This window comes from Melanerpes formicivorus, unplaced genomic scaffold, assembly GCF_026170545.1.
Source record: "Melanerpes formicivorus ecotype bairdi unplaced genomic scaffold, bMelFor1.0.p_v2 SCAF_56, whole genome shotgun sequence".
Lineage (NCBI taxonomy): Eukaryota > Metazoa > Chordata > Aves > Piciformes > Picidae > Melanerpes > Melanerpes formicivorus.
In genome coordinates, this window is record NW_027142408.1 from 1283866 (window position 1) to 1303110 (window position 19245).

Genomic DNA, 19245 nt, shown 5'->3' on the forward strand with positions numbered 1-19245 from the left:
ACACCTGGCTGGGGTGCATGGTCCCCAAGCCTGGGAGATCCTTCATCCCCTTCAGGAAAGGCTTTCTTTCCATGAAGGCAATTCCCTGTTTGGCTGACAGTTTCCCTTCAGAGAAGACCTCAAGCTGTCTGTAGGATATGTGACCTGTCTGTGCCCTGGGCCAGGTTCCTGTCTCCCTGGGGATGCCTTCCCCAGCACATGGCTATGAGCCTTCAGAGCCATGGAGAGAAGACCGAAGAGAAGCAGCCTGTGTCCCTGCAAAGGCAAGGCTACATGCAGAGCATGTGCACACTCTTCTGGGGGGCTCCCAACTACACCAGCCTGGTGCAGCATGAGCTGTGGTGCAGGGACAGCTAAGCCTCACTGCTCCTGGTGCCAGCACCCCACAAGAAGACCTGGCAGTGAGATGGCAACACCACAGAATCATAGAATGGTCCCGGCTGGAAGGGACCTCTAAAGGTCATCTAGTCCCACATCTAGTCCTCTCTGGCACCTCCATCCAACCTTGACAAGATGGCAGAGCCAAGCCCTGTGGTGTTGCCCTGGGGGAAGGGTGCAGATGAGGTCAGAGACCTGTGGCAGGCAGAGTGCAAAGCTGCAGAGGCCAGAGCTGCAGCCTGCGTCAGCAGAGCAGGCTCCGCTCCGCTGTGCTGCGCTGTGCTAATTAGCAGCCTGCAGAGAAACAGCCTCGGGTGGCTGAGTCCGCAGGGCAGCCAGGGCCTGAGCACTGTCCCCTTCTGCAGGCACTGCCCCAGCTTCCAGCTCCAGCTCCCACTGCCTGTCTTGGTCTTCTCGCAGGCTGAGGCCAGGCACAGCAGGCAGGCAGCTGCTCAGGCCAGGGAGAGCTACGGAGCTGCTGAGGCTGGCAGTGCCCAGGTGTGCTGCAGGAAGCCCAGTGTGCTGCCCTGGGCCATGCCATCCCCAGGGAGGCAGGGGAAATGGGTCACCAGGAGGTGCCAGCAGTGATTCAGCAAGTATCAGCAGGGAATGTTTGCACTGGGATGTGTTTCTGAGGTCAGGATCCTCTGTGTTCTCTGAGCTTTATATAGCTGCAACCCTCAATATCAATCCAGGCTGGGGGATGATGAGATTGAGAGCAGCTCTGCAGAGAAGGACTTGGGGGTGAAGGCAGCTGACAGGATGGACAGGAGCCAGCAATGGGCACTGCCAGCACAGAAGGCCAAAGGCAGCCTGGGTTGCTTAAAAGAAGCAGCAGCAGCAGATGGGGAGAGGGGATCCTGCCCCTCTGCTCTGCTCTGGGGAGACCTTGCCTGCAGTGCTGTGGCCAGCTATGGGGCCCCCAGCGCAAGAGGGACAAAGTCCTGGCTGGAGCAGGTCCAGAAGAGGTCACCACGATGATCAGAGGGCTGGAGAACCTATCCTATGGGGACAGGCTGGGAGAGGTGGGGCTGTTCAGCCCGGAGAGGAGAGAAGGCTCCAGGGAAACCTTGGAGCAGCCTTCTGGTACCTGAAGGGGACCTACAGGAAGGGCTGTTCAGAAGGGCCTGTGGGGATAGGATGAGGGGTAATGGTTTGAAACTGGAGCAGGTTGGACCTCAGGAGGAAGCTCTGCACAGTGAGGGTGGATTTAAGCAGTGCTCATAGTTATGATAAAAGCTTGACCTTATAAAGTGAAACAGCAGTTAAGCAGCACAGCTGAGAGAGCTCTGTTTTCCTATGGATTTACAGTAAGATTCTCTAGCATCCAGCAAGAGACAAACTCCCATCAGAGTCTGTGTGGGTGGGATGCAAAGACTCTTGGTGCAGGTTTTGTAGTGTCTGAATAGAACTCACAGTGCAAGCTGTGGGGCCCAGGGAGGATGATCTGTGCACTGATGGCTGCCTCTGCTGATTAGCTGCTCCCTCAGATCTTGGATGAAACCAGCCAGTGACACCCCCCCACCCCCCCCCAGTTGCCAGTGGAACAGAACAAATGGTTGCACAAGCTTCCTTTCCATGGCAAACACTCCCCAAGGATATGAGGTTGGAGCTGCTGTGTGTACCACAGGCTAAAGCCTCAGCTGGGAGTCCTGCAGTCAGCCAAGCTCTTGTACATCTGCAGCAGAAGTAACCCTGTGCTTGGAAAGGCAGCTCCCAAGAGGAGGGGCTGCTGGGGACTGCTGGCAGGGTGCTGTGCTCATCATCTTAACTGCTGCCCCTGTCTGCTGGCAGCAGCAAAGGAACCAGAGGTACTTCTGACTTAGTGAGCTCCAGAGACTGGGCCAGTGCGCTGCAGAGGCAGCACCAGCAGGCATGGTGCTAGAAAAATGTGATTCTAGGGCTTGGAGAGATGCCAGGGAGCAGGTCTGATCTCCAAACCAGCAGCTAACAGACCATGAGGAGAAGCTGGCAGGAAAACACAGTGATCTGCTGTTGAGAGCCCTGACACGTCCTGTGGATGAGGAGCTCGAGGCTGGCTGCCACCTTCCCATGCCATGTGCAAGCTGCAAATGAACAACAGCACCTCTCTGAGACTCAGTTATGGGCCTTCTGCAGAGTCCCACACAGCCAGCAGCATTCAAACCAGCAGAGCTGGCCTGGATTCCTCCCAGTATTTCTATGTCACACCCAGGCCTTCATTAAACAGAGAGCAGAAGCAGAGAGGAGGCCACGCACCGCTGATGTCTGCAGGTTTGGCATGCACCCAGTGCCAAGGGAGCTCTGCATGCCAGTGCCAGCAAGCAGTGCAGCCCATGGTGTAACACAGGATCACCTCTGATGATGCCTGATGAGCAAATCCAAGTTCAGTAGTCCTTAGTTCCACCTTCCTTAGGTGAGAAGGAAGAGCATCATCCATAGCTGAGACTATCTGTCATGAGACTGCTCAGGCTGGGCTGGCCAAGGCTCTCCTCTGACGTGAGCCCTTCGATTGCTGTCATCCTGCCTGCAGGGCAGCAGTGAAGATGCTGCTGGAGAGGCTCTGCCACGTCTCCAATCAAGACTTGCAGGGCAGGCAGGAACACGTTTTGCAATGCTAGGGCTGTCCAGCCTGGCTCAGTGCATTCCTTGCAGAGTGGACATTGGATACCTTGTGAGGATTAGCAGTGCTGTGCTGGGTTTCACTGCTGTGCTCTTCCTGTCACAGCACAGTCACACAGCTGTTCCCCCTTGGGCTCTAAGTACCAGAATCTTGAGGTCTTTCCCAGGGGCCACCCAACACTTGTTCAGAAGGGCTGGTACTAGACCATGCCTGGGCAAGTCACCCTAATGCTGCAGTCTGCTGCCTCTCTCCTCACAAGCAGCATAAGAACCACAGGCACTTGGGAGCAGCCAGGCTTTCTGCTGTGTGATCAAGCTGGCTCATCAGTGCTGCTCCAGGAAATCTCCCCTAAAACACTCCAGGATTCACTAAGGTTAGATGAGGCATGCCAGCCAAGTGTGCCAGCTGGCTTAATGCCCTCTCACCACCAGGCTTTCTCCTAACTACTTAAACCCAAATATTTTGCACTGAGGTTATTGACTGAAGTGATCCCATGGCCATGATGCCTTTGCCCAGGGCAGGATGCTGATGTGTCAGGGTCTCTGTGTGCTGTGCATCATGTCCCAGAGGGACTGCAGCCACATCTACCACCACCCTTAGGATTTAAGAATGTAGGCAGCCCATCAGGAGACAGCTGAGGGTAGGGGATCCAGCATCTGGAGCTGGAGCACTGCACAGGACCCTGGCAAAGCAGAGGTGAGTGGTGAGCCTGCCAGCCATGCCCCTCGCCAGCTCTTCCACTCTGTCACAGAGTCCTTCCCTATAACCCTGAGCAAGCTCACAACGACTTCCCCACAGCCTTTTCTCCTGCCTGGGCACTGCTAAGCACAAGGGTGGCTCCTGCCTTTTCCTGCTCTCTCCCAGGACAAACATCTCTGCCCTCCTTGCAGGCGGGGGTGGCTGAGCCAGCAAGGCCAGGCACTCCTTGCCTTATCACCACTGTTTGCACAAGCACCTCACCCTCCCTGCCTCGGAGCCAGGGGAGTGCAGGCTCTGGAGCTGCACAGAGCACAAAGGTCACTTCCTGAGCCAGGCCAAGGTCTAACTGGTGGAGCTGTGAGCTGCAGTGCCTCTGAGGAGAGCTAGCAAGGCTCTGTGCTGGCACAGGGCTGAGGGGTTGGCGTGATGAGCTCTTCCATCATTCTGCTTTACATGCACAGCTGCATTTGGGTATTGTGGAGGCTGCTGTCAGGGTATCCACAGGGGTTAGTGAACATCAGTCTTTGCCATATCCTTCATGGAGACTTTGCCTGCTGTGTGGGAAGAGACTGCCAGAGAAAGAGGTGGGGAAGAAAAGCAGTCAGGACAGTGGCTGGACACCAGTGCCACCTGGACCTGGCCACTCTGGAGTTGAGTCTGTGGTGTATGTCCAGCCACGTCCTGCACATCCACAGCACAAGAGACAAATCAAGGTCTTCTGCTCATGCAGACCAATGGAACCCATGGGAACAGACCAGGAAAAGTCTGGGACAGCTGCTTTGGAGAAGAGTACACTGGCAGATGTGGGCATAGGTGTTGCAGCCTTGGTTTGGGGATGGACATAGAGTGCAGGAGGGAGGTGCTGAAGTTCTGCACTTGTCTAAGCATGGCCAGGATCAGGCCTTCCTGCCCATGGAGGCTTTGCAAAACACTTCTCTTCCCCACTGGGACAGATGTGCAAGTCTCCAGAACCAGGCATTTTCTCTTCCCTTGACTATGATCTTCAGCCAGGTTCCAAGAGTGCCATCTTTCCAGTTAGCTGTGCAGAGCAGGGGTCAGACTGAAATGAGTTGGGGGTTTAGTGGGTTTAGTTATTTATTTATTTTAAATTGGGCAGTTTAAATGAGAGCTGTGAAATGTTTCCTGCCTGTCTGTGCCTGATGTTAGCTCATAGCCAGCTCTGGGACGCTCTCAGTGTTATTCTGTCTTGCCTCGTTAGAGATGTGCACTGAGTGTTTCACAGAAGCGTAACTCACCTTCCTTGGTCTGCTCCTGCAGTTTCCAAGCAAAAGCCAGGCTAAAGGACTGAGTGGAGAAGCAGTCCCTCTGCCTCTGTTGCTCAGACACCAGCCAGCCAGCAGGAGAAGGGATTTCAGTTCCTTGGTCTCGTGGCAGTCTGTCGTAAGAGCAAGATTCTGAGCACCTCCTGAGACATGACTGTGGGCTTCACATCCCCACAGTCACTCAGCTGCAGCAGTGCTGGCAACCAGCATGGCCACTGCAGCTCCCTCTCCTGCATGTCTTTTAGCTCCACACAGCTGCTGTCTCTGGCATTCCTGGCTGCTCCCAGGAATGTGTTTTCCATTCTGGTCCCACAGCCCCACAGAGCTCTGCTGTGGGGTTCTAGGACCTTAAGCAGAAAGCAAGGGATGCAGTGGCCAGGTCCCATTTATCCAGCAGTGCTTGTGGGCTGGACCCTACTGTGTTCAAAGCACTGCCAGCAGCTGGCAGGAGATGCTGGGGTTCAGAGCCATCCTCACAGCTTTGTTTGCAGCAGGCATTTTGGAGACCTGCCTTTAAGTTCTGCAGTGACTTTGGAGTGGGCATAGTGAGGCATCTGGAGGCAAAAAGCTGAGGCCCAGCAGATGTTTCTTGCTGATCTCTTCCCCAAGCTGCAGCCTGCTGGGGCTCAGCCAGCACTGCAGCCCCGGGGAAGCCAGCAGTGGCACTTCTGGACGTCCAAGGCTGCTTTCCTTCCACAGGAAACATCCTGCAGCTGCAGAGCCGTTTCCTGTGTACTGATTCGATGTGCTCATTCTGGGATGTGTCATTCTGGGATGCACCCTTGGCCTTTGCTTCCTTGCCCAGCAAGGTTTTACGTGCTGGTTGGACAGCAGAGAGAGCTCCCCACCCTGCCCTTTGCAGTTCTAGACCGGCAATGAGATCTGCCTGTGGCTGACTGAAAGACAGGCAGAAAGACTGGCTAGGGGTGAGAGGCAGCTGCCCCTGCTGCAAGCTGCAGTAAGAAGCTGCCAAAGTGTTGGCCAGTACAAGGGTGGAGTCTTGCAGGTGGGCTGAAGAAGGAAGCCAGCAGAGCTGGTGGATGCTTGTGAGCCACCTCAGGCCAGAAGCATCCCCGGGATGTTCAGCCACTCAGCAGCACGGCCTGAGGGAGGCAAGCTGCCAGCAGAGTGCTGTGCTTGTGAGGCCCTACTCACAACTGCTGCTCATGACAGGGTGTGAGGAGGGGGCTATGGCACACATCTGTTTAACTGTTTTGGTGGAGAGGAGGGAAACCTTGGCCTTCTGCATTGATTAAAGATGCCTGGATGCACTGGGAGAGATCTGAACTTACACAAGGCTCAAAAGCATGAACAGAGGGCACAAGCAGAATGAGAATGCATTGGTGTGCAGTTGCACACACAGAGCTCAGCCCTGCTTTGCCCTGCTTATGCAGCACAGCCTCAGGGTCCTCAGGGTCTCCAGTGTGTCCGTGGGGGTTGGTCAGAGCGCTTGTGCCACGTTGACAAAGCCATTTGCACCTCTTTTTTAGCAAAAGTCACATTCCACTAAACGGATTTAAAAGAGGAGGAACTGCAGAAGGCTTAGAGGCCACAAGGCAGGCTTTGCCCATGCTCTCCAGGAGGGGCTTTGCCCATGCTCTCCAGGAAGGGCTTTGCCAGCCTTTGAGGAACTGCATCCCTGAGCTTCTGACTGCCTCCCTCTCTGTCATTCTTCCTGAGCCTTTTCCTCAAGCCCTCTCTTGTTTTGTCTCTCAGAGGATGTGGGCAGCTCCATGTCACATCCTCCCTTGCACATTTTTTTTGCCCTTCCAGTGGAGAGGAATGTTAATGGAAGCAGTTCCATGAGCAGGCAGGAGCTATGGGAGGGCAAAAAGCCAAAACCCAGAAAGAACAATTAGCTGTAGTCCCTGGGCCAGCAAAAGCCAACCAACACAACACAATCTACTGTCAGCTCTGGCACACAGCTCCCTGGGCTTGCCCTAATCTAAGGTTTGAGGGCAAAAGTATTTCCATAGGGCTGCCCTGGTCAGTGACCTTGGTGTCTCAGTTGTTTCTCCTCTCTCTTCTGACTGCTGCTGGTGTTGTAGAGGTTTTTTTTTTCCCCTTCTTAAATAAACTACCACAGAGATGCTCCCACCACAACTGATTGCCTCAGCCTTGGCCCACCCTGGAGCTGCCTGGCATTGGGGGTCTATTGGACATAGGGGAAGCTTGCAGCAGCCTCTCATAGAAGCCACCCCAGTAGCTCCCTCCAAAACCTTGCCATGTAAAGCCACTACACATGCCTTAAGAAATTTCTTTCTGCAGGACACATGCATTGTGGTTTGATGTCATCTCACACCAGCACAGAGCTAAAAACCTACTGAAGCTGTGATCCACACCACAGCAGCAACACAGGCAAGCCCATGAGGTGCCAACAGCCCAGCTGCAGAAAAGTAGGACAGAACAATCAGGGCCAGTGGAAGGACAGGAGTTAATGTTGTGTCAGGGAGGCATGAACTAAATGTATGAGAACTGGATCTGTGGTTGTGAAAAATGTCTTTACAGGGACAAGAACAGTAGGATGAAACCCAGGGGAGGGAAAAAGTGAGAGTCCATATGGCAGAGAAAGGATAAATGAGCAAAACACTGCTTGGCCAGGGCCCTAAACTAGGTTACATGCTGCTGCATGATCACAGAATCATACAGGGGGTTGGAAAGGACCTTAAAGACCATCTAGTTCCAACCCCCTGACGTGGGCAGGGACATCTTCACACTAACTGCAGAGGTCTCCAGCCTGTCGGAGGTTCTGCCTGCAACCACAGGCAGGTTATCCCCCCCCAATATTCAGCAACACTGACTGTGATCTACCATCAGATTTGAACATCCTTCCACAGGATATTGGCTTCCCAGTCTGTGTCCTCCTGCCTTCCACTGCAGGGCCAGGCTGCTCTTCCATGGTTTTGTCAATACTGGTCTGTATCCACAAAATCAAGTGGGAAGATCTCTGTCACCTGTGGGCCCAGGGCACATCCTCTTCCCTTTCTTTCACTTGTTCAGACATACTGAGGGGTGATGGTGGAGCACCAGACCAAATCATTCCCATGGCAGGTATAGGATGCCAGCATGGGCACTGCCCAGCAGTGAGTGCTAAAGGGCAGCACTGCGCTGCAGGCCAGCTTGGCAGGAGGATGTTTGACTGATGTGACTCAATGGCCAGCACCAAAGGAACAGGAAAAAGACAGGGGTGGGAAGTGTGGTAGGGAATGGCAGTGGAGGAGCTGGCAGGCACACAGGAGTTGGTTCAGAAGGGAGATGCAGCCCCACCTATGCTGGAGTGAGCAAACCCGCCCTGCACCTCAGCACAATTGCTTTCAAGAGCATTTAATAACAGGTGTCAGAAGAGCAGCTGGCTGGCGGCAGGGAGCCGCGCTGGGGACACCAGTCACATCAGGGTGAGACAGCTCAGGCTGCCTTGCAGTGTCATTCAAGCGGCAGCAAGCGGCTCTGGAGCAGAACAGAGCACCCTGACCTGGCGACCAAAGCCGCAGCCTTGCACGGGCACAGGGAACCACAGGGGCTGAGATCCAGAGAGAGGGCAAAGGAGGAGGGCAACCACCACCCAACCCAGCGAGCTAACAGCCGTGCCCACAGCGCTGCTCCTGCCAGCCTCCTGCCGGCAGAGGAAGTCCAGCAGCCAGCCAAACTGCAGCCCTGCCGCCTGCACTGTGTCAGCGCTATGCAAAGCATGCGGCACGGGCCCGGCCCTGCCCCCACCGCTCTCCATGCCCGGGCTGCCTCTGCCAGCCCACACACGTGCATGCCAGTCCCCGCCCGGGGCGGAGGGGCCGGCTCCAGGCGGCGAACACCCGGCGAGAAATGCTGCTCAGAGTCAATGGGCAATTCTCCAGATTCTCTCACGGCAGAGATCTCAGCTGTCGGGACTCGGACTCTTCTTTCACGCTGGGGTTTGCTTTCCTTACAGTCCCTTCTGAAGCACCTAAACTGCAGAGCTGCTCAGGAAATCTCTTCTGTGTGCAGCTCTTGGCCAGCAGCACTGTAGTATGGGGACAAGACCCTTAAAAGGTGGTTCCAGTTCCACACCTGAAGCCAGCAGTCCTCTCAAAACAGCACCAGCCAGGAAAGAGCCTGTGGTGGGTTGAAATTGCCCCCCTCCTCCCCCCCCCAAAATAAAATTGCCAGACCAGCTCAGATGGAAGCAAACTAAGCTTTACTTAGGAGCAAAACTAAAATCTAGAGATATGGAATGCAATGAGTATGTACAAAATATACAATATTTACAAACAACACAAGAACCCCCCTGGACAAAACCCCAGGGGGTTACCAACAGCTCCCTCCTCTCAACTTCAGGCTGGATGATAGGAAGAAGTTCTTCATAGAGATTGTCCACTGGAATGTGCTGCCCAGGGAGGTGGTGGAGTCACCATCACTGGAGGTGTTTAGGAAGAGACTGGATGGGGTGCTTGGTGCCATGGTTTAGCTGATCAGATGGTGCTGGGTGAGAGGTTGGACTCGATGATCTCAAAGGTCTTTTCCAGCCTGGTTAATCCTATCCTATCCTATCCTATCCTATCCTATCCTATCCTATCCTATCCTATCCTATCCTATCCTATCCTATCCTATCCTATCCTATCCTATTCCATTCTATTCTCTCTTCCCACTCCCTGTACAAGGGAAAAGAGAAAGAGGAGAAAAAGCAGAGAGTAGCCACAACAAAGAAACACAGCCAAAGTCAGCAACAGCCAAGCAAAATCACCCAGCAAGTATTTGCTAGAGTGAAGAAGCTGAGAAGAGAGAGTTTATACAACTAACTTTATGTTAGTTATCAGACCAATGGGGTTATGCAGACCTTACCATGATTTTTCCTTTGCATCCAATGGTAATTCATTTACATTCCACCCCTTTCTCCTCAATCTGTGGGAATTTTCCTAGGCATCAGCCTGGAAGTGCCACAGGGCCTGTCTTCCACTCAGCCACCTTCTCACAGATCACCTGCTTCCAAGCACAGAACCCAAAACGCTGTCCCCACCACCCCACTAGCACACACACGCACACTTCAGTCTTGTTTTAGTAGCTGCCTAGTACCATGAGGTCCAGATCCTCCTGACGAGATCATCTGAGCACAGTGTGGGCTGCACTGTCCAGTTGCCAGCGTTTTCAGTGCTGCCAGTGTCATGTGGGAGACATCAGTGCAAAGAGGAATGTTAGGGAAAGAATTTGGGTTTAGGGAAAAAGTTAGGAACTTCGTTTTTTTTTCTTTGGTGAAAGTTTTATCTGATCATCTTAAAATGCTGTCACTTCCAGACCTCCTTCCAGTGCCTTATTGGTCAGAAATTCGCTGCCCAGCTCCCCTGTAACTGTTGTCACGCTCTGGGCAGGACTCAGTGATGGTGCTATGTGCTACTTTAGGGACTTTTCTTTTGGTTTTCCTCCCTCTCTCAGATTAGAACAGTACATGACACCCACCTAGCCTGGCCCTTGTAGCATACCAACCCCTTCTCCTGTAAGTGTATCACACTTGCTGTTTTGCTCCAGACAGAACTGTTCAAGACTCCAGGCAGAACTGTTCAAGACTCCAGGCTTACTTTAAAGCTTCGACAACTGCTCAGAGTGACAAAATGTCATCTTTCAGCAGAGATGCTGCCTCTGTCTCTTTCTCCTGGAAGGTGGATAACCTCAGAAAGAACAGACATGCAGCCTTCCTTGGGATATGTCAGTAGAAGACCAAGTGCTCCTTTACCCTTCTCCAGAGGGCCTGAACAGCAACAGCCCTGTGAGGACAGCCTGCACACCACTTCCTCTGCAGTCCTTGCCTTCCACACCTGAAACAAGATGTAGTGCACTTTCAGCTCGCAGCAGATTCTGCTTCTCATCTCACGCCGTTTCTGCTTTCAGCTCATGGAACCCTTCAGTGCTATGCACAGGCTTTCTATGTGGACTGCCACCTGAACAAGACTTTGTCCCCTCGAAGACCCCTGGCTGGCTTCACCTCCAGCCCCTTCCCTACAGCCTCCCCACAGCCATTTTTTCTGGATCCCACTGAGGAGGAACAGCGACTATTTTTAGGCTGCGTCTGTATGCTAAGCACAGAAGAATGTGGCTGAGAGCAGGGCTTGCTGGGAGATGGGCTGAGCGCTGGTGCCTACCGCAGTCCCGCGGGCGCTGCTCGCAGCGCTGCCCGCAGCCGGAGCTCGCTGCAATCTCCCTGCAGCTTCCGGACCGGCGCTGGGGTCCTCAGGGACCGGGCGGCCAGAGCCAGACTGTGTACCCCGGCTGTGTCTCCACTACAGCGCGGCGATCTCTGACCGCAGCGTTCCCCCCTCTGTCTCCGGGCACCAGGACCCTTGCGGCGCTGGGCGCCAGTACCGGTGGGCACTGGACCCAAAGCCAGCGCTGCCGCTTCGCGGACAAAGCGAGTCACTGGGTCTGGCCCTACCTCCGGCTGACCGCCGAGGGCCACCGCAGCAGCCCAAGCCGCTGCGGGAAGCCCCACAGGGCGCGGAAGCCCGCCCCCCTTCCGGGATCGGCGGGCAGCAGGGCGGGCATCGCGGCGCGCCCCAGCCAGCCCCCACACCCCGAGGTCAGCGCGGCCGCGGCGCCCCCTCCCTCCCCCTCCCCCACCTTATGTAACGCGCGCGGCCGCCATTGGCCGGCAGGGCCGGGCCGCGCGGGCGCCGGGGCGGGGCGGCGCATGCGCCGTGCTGCGGCCCCGGCCCTGCTCCTCCTCCTCCTCCCGCTCTCGGTCAGGCGGCGGCGGCGGCTGCTGCTGCGGGGCCGCGCGGAGCCTTCTCCACCTGCTCTCCAGGGCCGCCCAGGCCGGACTCCCACGCCCGGTGAGAGGCTGCGGCGGCTCCTCGTGCGGTGGGGCGATCGCGAGTGCGGGTGGCGGGGCGCGGGAGCGCGGGCCCGGGCGCGGCGCGGCAGCACCAGGCCCGCCCCGAGAGGAAGGGGGGCGTCCTGTTGGCGGGGCCCTCTCCGCGCCCGGGGCTCCCTCCGCGCCCGGCCTCCGCGGGGCCGCATCCCCGCGGCTGGGGCTCCTCAGCGGGGCCCCGTTGCCTTCCTGGGCCCCTTTCGGCAGGGCACGTGGTGGGGCCGCTCCCCCGCCCCGCCAGGCCCACCCGAGCGGCCGCGGCCTCCATTTGTGCCTTGGCGGCTCGGGCCGGGGGCTGCCCCCTCGGTGCTGCCCCCTCGGTGCTGCCGGGCGAGGGCCGAGCTGGTCGCTCCGCCGGCCCGAGGCGTTCGCCGCTCGGCCGCGGGAGCCAGGGCAGCTCAAGCTGGTGTTTGTCTCTGGAAGCGGCAGCGGCAGCAGCTGTCGGTGTCCGCTTTTAGGACTGGACACTGCGCTCGGGTGCTGGCTGCTCGGCAGGACGTGTACCCCAGGCTTCAGCCTCGCTGCCCCGCCGTGCCCCTGCCGCTGCTGCTAGGGTTCGGCAGCGCATTTTGGTCTGCGGCGGTTGGCTCCCTGTGCGCTCACGCGTTTCTGTTTCCAAACAGCAGGCCGGTTAGCTGGGCTCCGGGTGTGCCTGGTCAGGAAAACAACACTTACCCTCTCTTGTGCAATTGCAGTGCGGATTCAGCCTTATAAACGAGCTCATCGAACAAACTTCGGCGTTGTCTCTGCCCCTGGGAATACTTACAGCCCAAATAATCGTAATTTCCCATTAAGCTGAGTGTTCTCTCCCCGTGTTTCAGCCCTCGGTGTAACTCGCAGTATGTAAACTCTGGGGTTGTTCGGCTTGGTGGTCGTGTGAAGGTTGATATTTCGATGCAGATGGTTTTGCTCATGTTTTCTTCTTTGTCTCTTAATTAAAACCAGCAGTTGCCAGATCCATACAAGCTCGGTGTGGTTGTCTGTGGCAGTGTGCTGTTTAAGCCCTTTTCAGTTAAAAAAGCCCAAAAGTAATATGCAGGCACTTGGTGACAATTTGTATTCCATCTGAGTGTTTTCTGCCAGGAGCCCCCTGACTTGTGGAGGATGAAATAGAACTGGAATAAACCCTGCAGTCTCCTCTAGTGTATGCAGAGCTATTGGCCACATATCTTCTCTCTCCTTTTTAGCTTTTTCTGTTGTTTTTTTGTTTTAAAGTGGAAATTCCATGTTCTCCTTGAGCCACACTGTTTGGAGACTCTGTGAGGCCCTGGCTGGGATGTTGTGGAGTAACAAGCATGCAGTGAAACACACACTGGTATTTCAGTCTTCCAAACACTCAATGCCATAGCTGATGGAAACTGCTGAATGCCAGGAGTGTTTCTGTGTGCTTGTCAGGAGAGTTTGTGTTTTCTTCTGTGAGCTTTTGTTAGCCACATGGACTTCCAGATTTTCCCTTAGAGGAGGGAACACTGCAGAAGTGGTGTGATACTCCTGCAAAGGGTTACATGGTGGTGCTGTATCCCACAAAGGACCTGGACTGTGGCCTGGGAGGTGCCACTCGATACAGAAGAGCTGGTGTGTGTCTCAGGACCGTCTCTTTGCTCAGTGTAAAGTTCTCTGCTGCTACATGTCCAGCCCTTTGTGCAGGACTGATTAATTTTGCTGGTGCTTCATGGGAACTTAATATTCATAGTGGTTTGAAGTGCTTTTCACTCATATTTACTGGAGGTCTGTCTTCGGCTAGGCCTTTCTACCCCTTGCAGTGGAAGGCTGCCTGTCCTTTGGGAAGGACTGCAGGACAGTCTTGTAGCCATGCACTGGGTCCTGGGCTTAGAGCACAGGCTGCAGACAGGCAGTGACCAGCCAGCCAGCCAGCTTCCTGGGAAGGTTAGACTTCACTAGCCCTGAAAACAAGGGGCTGTAGAGTTGGCCAGTGCCTGTAGAGCAAGTCTTGTGCTCCTGTGGGAGCTGCACAACTGGATTGTGCGTGGGCCAGCAGGGATTGAGGAGAGATAACAGCAGAAAGTGGGCTGCTGCTGGCTTATGTAACCAGCTGCTGAGGCCTGCTCTGTCGCTGTGCCCAGAGCTGCCTGCCTGCTCTGGGGGTGGGCTGCAGCCTGAATCCACTGGCCCAGTGGGCTTCCTGCACACTGCTTTGCTGCTCTGTGAGGTGGGATTCTGGTATCCTCTTGTAATGGACCTCCTAATGGCATGTAGTAATAGTGTTTGCTTCCTTTGTGCTGCTGTGTTACACAGAGCCATGGCTTCTGCTGGGGATGGTTTCCCTGCCTTCTGACAAGTGGGGGTGTGAAGTGTGCTGAGAATCAGAAAGAAGGGCTGTAAAAGTGGCCCTGAGCAGAGAGAAGTGACCCAGTGTGCTGGGTGTTCCAGTGCCATCGCAGCTCACCTGCACCAGAGGGCAGGAGCACAGCCTGGGGAATGCTTTGGTTTGCATTCCTCAGAGCCTGTGTCAGGTTTCAGATGGAAAGGTTCAGTCTTCATCTGAAAAGGAAAACAACAAACCAACCCCCCCCAAAATCTTACTGTCCCTGTGGAAACAGAGGAAGAAATGTCTGTGAACATTCATGACTACTGAAATGGGACTACTGAAAACTTCAGAACTCACTCTGGAAGCTTTGCAGAGGAAGAAGCTTGCCAACACCCTGAGAGTTGTATGTGCTTGAGGAGCAGCCCTGCACCCAGGGGGGCTGTGCACAGCCAAGGGCTCCAGCAGCCCTCTGCTGCGTGTCGGTTGTGGGAGCTGTAGGCCTGAGAGGCAGAGCAGGTGGCCGCACTGTGCTCGCAGTGGGAGCTTCTGGGGCAGCTGGCAGCAGTGGTTCCTTGCCTTTGCAGGCTAAATGCCTTCTTTTCCCTTGCAGATATGGCTCGTGGACAGCAGAAGATCCAGTCGCAGCAGAAGAACGCCAAAAAGCAAGCTGAGCAGAAAAAGAAACAAGGACATGATCAGAAGGCTGCAGCCAAGGCTGCCTTGATATACACCTGCACTGTCTGTAGGGTAAGAGCAATGCTGCTGTAGGCAGGTCTGCCTGCAAGCCCAGGGCAGGGGTTGTGGAAGGTGTTGCAGTGGAAGCTCAAACACTACTTAGGGGGCTGCCTGGCTTCTCGTTCTGAGTGCTTGCATCTGTATGTGACATGCTTACAGGTTGCTGAGCTGTGCTCAGGTGATGAGTGCACCTGAGAAGCCCTGTACAGATGTGGGTAGTGCCCTTGCCTTTGGCATTGCTGGTGGTATGATGTGGCCAGTGCAGAACACGTGACATCACTTCCTGTTTAGCCTCCAAGTGAGGCATCTTTTGTTCACGATGGAACTGGCCCATCGCAGGCTACCAGTGCTGATGGGGAGACCAGAAGGAGTGGTGCTAGCAGATTCTGTGTAAGTCTGATACACAGTAACCTCTCCTGGAGAGGAGAGGTTAGGAAAACACAGATGTGAGCCCTGATCAGCTTACATTCCTCCTGGCTGGTTTTCCTGAATGGATAAAGTTGCCATTTCCACTTAAATGATCAGTCCCAGAATAGTTTTGTCACTTTGCATGCCTGAAATAAGGTTCCAAATTAAGCACTGCTCACTGAAAGGCTTGTAACCAGAGCTGCTGCTTGTGAAGTCAGGCTGCAGCAGCAATCCCTTTGGGCAGGCAGCTGATGCCTGCAGCTGTGGAGTGGCTGTGGTCTGGGATAGCTTGTGCCAAGAAGAGAATCAGTTTATCCCATGCAACTTCTTGGCCTACTGCTAAAAGAAAGAGATGTAATACAGATTTGATTCTGCAAAAGAGAGTTGTTTAAGGAGAAAAGACAATGGCAAGGGGGTGGGCTGGCCACCAAGCCAGCATGGCAAGTGCAAGATCTGCAGGGAGATGTATAGCAAGAATAATCCTGCTGATGAACGTGGCAAAACACAGTGATTGCTTAAAGGTGCTTAAAAAGCACCCCTGGAAATAAATCAGGGTGAAGACTGTCCCTTGATCTGCAGCTAAGTAAATGGTGCTTCTGCCACTAGAGCAGAGTCACTTGAGGAGGCTTCCAGGAAAGAGAAGGCCTAATGGGGAGGAGTTTCTTGTAGTATCCTTTACCTGCTGTACTGTGCATAAAGTCCAATGTCTCTCTTCAATCAGACACAAATGCCGGACCCCAAGACCTTCAAACAGCACTTTGAAAGCAAGCATCCTAAGACTCCACTTCCTCCAGAACTGGCTGATGTTCAGGCCTAAAGTTGTCTACAGGTCATTACCTTTAATTTTCACATGATTGTCTGAGAAAGGTGTGTTGTGAGTCAGCTTTGTTCTTTTACCACCAACAGCTGGGGCTTAAAACTTGCTTCATTTTCTTTGCTGTGAGAATCAGCTCGAGTGGTCATTGGGCTCCTGAACTGTCCTATGGGAGAAGCCAGCTGCTGCTGAGGGGAAATGGCTGTGGCACATCACTGTGCTTGGAGGCTCTGCTGAAGGTTTCCTGTTACTTCAAGTGGTCATCCTCAGAGTTATAGAATCATAGAATTGTTAGGGTTGGAAGGGACCTGAAGGATCATCTAGTTCCAACCCCCCTGCCATGGGCAGGGACACCTCACACTAGATCAGGTTGCTCAGAGCCACATCCAGCCTGGCTGTAAAAACCTCCAGGGATGAGGCTTCCACCACCTCCCTGGGCAACCTGTTAGAAGAGTGTCTCACCACCCTCCTGGGGAAGAAGAATACTTTCTAACTCTTGCTTTTAAATGTTCCTTTTGCTTTGGACCAAACAGTACCGATAAATACCACCTGCCTGTTGCCAGGAAACCTGTCATGGAAATGCCTGCTACTATTTTTCCAAGAGCTGAGCCTTCTTTTTTTTCCTGGAGCTGTGCAAGTCAGTGCAGATTTTTCTGCATTCAAACCCAAAACAATCTCTGCTAACCAGAGGAGAGATTTGCAGCAGCCAGTTGTTAGGCAGCACCTGGAGGTGACAGTAACAACAGGCTGAGACAAGGTCGCCAGCAGGGTCGTGGCCTTTCAGTCAGGCGAAGCAGCACTGTGGAGCAGTTGAGCCTAACTGAGTTGTTCTTGTGTTTTGTAGGTGAAAGCCTGGCACCTCTTGACTCTTCTCCTGTCAGACCTTACATAACAAACCTGCAGCTGCTTTTCTAAAACTGTTGATCAGCAAAAATGAAGGGGCTACAGAAACGTTCATATTTTTATGCTGTTCCCTCTCGGGCTTCATGCAAAGACAATTCTGTGTAAATGTACAGTTGTGCCCTCTTTGGAGATCCTGACAGATCAGCCCATACTTGTTATAAAAGATTTTTTACAATTGTAATTATATTGATGTTGATATTGTGTAAAATAACTCATTTAATAAAGTAGTACTTTTGATTTTACACTAGCACAGACGGGATCCTTGTTAGGAGTTCTGCTTCTGAGTTTCTGCGTTAGCTGCCTTATGAAACAATAATGAGGGAGAAAAAAAACCCACAAAGACAAGACAAAAGTGGAATTTCCCCCAGCCTGCCAGAAGGTGAGCAGTGTCATTCCACTGACAGTAATGTACATTACAGTAAGTGACTCTTCAGTCAGAAGGGGAGCTGCTCAGATTTCCTGTGCAGTCTGCTGCCTGCTTGAGCCGCCCGACACGCGGCCAAGCCGCTGGCTGAAGGCACAGCAAACCCCCTCGGAGCTGCATCAGACTCGTGAGGCTTCCTGCTAGGTGTTTGCCTAGTGCTGCTGCAAGCCATTTGGGATGGGATTCCATTGCAGTGGGGGATCCTGTTCCTTCAGGTCACACACTGGAGAGACTCTGGTTATCCTTCCTGTTTGGTAGGTGGCTGAGGAAGCTGAGAGGTGGCAGGATTGAATGCTGCTGGCTATACTGGCTTGAAAAATGATCACAAATAGGCTAAAGCAACTCTGCTCTTAGCTGAAACATTGATTGGAAAAGATTCTTTCTTAAATCTATTTTGAGGAGCCAGCCACACATCCCCCTTGAAAGATGTCTAGTTATTGCAACAGCAGCTCCAAGAGATATGCAAAGTAGCCAGCCATTAATAACCTTTCTTCACAACCAGCTTCAAATAGGCCTGTTGGGAAAGAGCCAGAGTCCCTGAAATAATATTGCTACTTTAGGAAATGGGATGTGATTAAAGTTGCATTGACAAGAAAAAGCTGGATAATAGTTCTGTCCAAGAAGGTTTGAGCAGCTAAACTTAATTACCCTTTGTGTGCTCTGGGCTCAGTTTTAATCCCAGATGTACAGCACAGAATCAGTGGGGAAACATCTGAGTTGTGCTGGAAGGTCTGCCACAAAAATCCCCTCTGTAGCCTTTGGAGGAGGTTTGCTGAAGAGCTCTTAGAGCTTGCAGTGAGAGGCAGTACTGGAACTGCTGTGGTTTGCTGAGGTTACAGCAGATCTAAAGCTTGTGGCAGCCCAAGTGACCCTTGCTGTGCAGCAGGACTCTACATCTGACCTTCAAATGGCTTCCTAAACTCTAGGACCATAGTCTCAAAGACTCATTCACTTCAAAGAATGCACTTGGTATTTTATTATATAAAGTCAAAGCCTTTGTCCACTCATTTGCTCCTTATTGAACTACTTCTGTGAGACTGGCTTCCTGGCCTCTTTGCTGTGACAGTACCTCTGTAAATACTCCTCTGGCATAAGGTCCCTCTGTGCTGCAGTCACTCCAGGATGACCTCTACACCACTCACCTTTCTAGATCCTGTTGTTCTCTGAGAGTAGCCCAGGCTGCACTTGTACACCTGACATGGGAATGTAGCACTGCATCGAGTTTCCTTTCGTGTTGTCTATGCATTGATCCTGACCAACTGGCTCCCACTCGGCAAGAAACCTGCTCTGACCTTTGTGCTGTATGGGGAGAGGTACTGAGATGTTCTGATGCTGTAGCTGAGTGCAAATGGATAAAGATGTTTGTTGCACTGACTGATACCTGGTAATTGGTTTTCTTTTGGAGTGTGTCCTGGGTTGTGCCCTGCTAGTCTGGTCCCGAGGTGCAGTGCCTGTCCTGCTCCTTCCCTTCAGCCTGTGTAGCACTCCATAAAAAGGGTTTGTTTCCTAACCAGTCTCTGGATGAGCAGTGCCAAGCTGCTGCATCCCCAGGGGATGGTTAATTTCAGTTAACAGTTGTGTTTTCAAGACTTCCTTAGGGTGGAGCTGAGAACAGCCCGTGAAGGGATGGGGCTTTCTGCGCTGGGAGGCCGGGGGGCCCTGCTTCAGATCCCTTTGCTGCATTCCCAGTTACAGGAATAAATGAGAGCTGTGCCTGAATTGTTGCAAAGGCTTTCTAAGGGTGGGGGGGGTGCTGCACCCAGTGTGGGAGCTGGCCTCCTTTGGAATGTCTGCAGTGCTCCTTTCACCTGAAAGGTCAGAGGAAGCCCTGGGAGTTTTACATCCTCTCTCCCTGAGCTGAAGGATGGCACCCAGATGGCTAAAGATACAGCTAAGGC

The 19245-nt window shown here is 53.6% G+C and overlaps 1 protein-coding gene across 3 annotated transcripts; it reads left to right on the forward strand.

The window, feature by feature from the left end:
- Positions 1-11635: 11635 nt before the first annotated feature.
- ZNF706 (zinc finger protein 706) lies at positions 11636-17170 on the forward strand. Of its 3 annotated transcripts, none has more exons than XR_010990119.1 (4): positions 11636-11756; positions 14674-14810; positions 15928-16073; positions 16865-17170. XR_010990119.1 is itself a non-coding variant. In XM_068161141.1 (4 exons), exons 2-3 carry the CDS (start codon positions 14676-14678, stop codon positions 16021-16023), a joined length of 231 nt encoding a protein of 76 aa, XP_068017242.1. In that variant the 5' UTR covers positions 11637-11756; positions 14674-14675; the 3' UTR covers positions 16024-16035; positions 16865-17170. The 3 variants fall into 3 exon arrangements, 2 of the variants coding, with proteins under 2 accessions (XP_068017242.1, XP_068017243.1); XM_068161141.1 differs by having other exon boundaries at positions 11637-11756; positions 15928-16035; XM_068161142.1 differs by lacking the exon at positions 11636-11756 and adding an exon at positions 12527-12633 and having other exon boundaries at positions 15928-16035.
- Positions 17171-19245: the final 2075 nt, after the last annotated feature.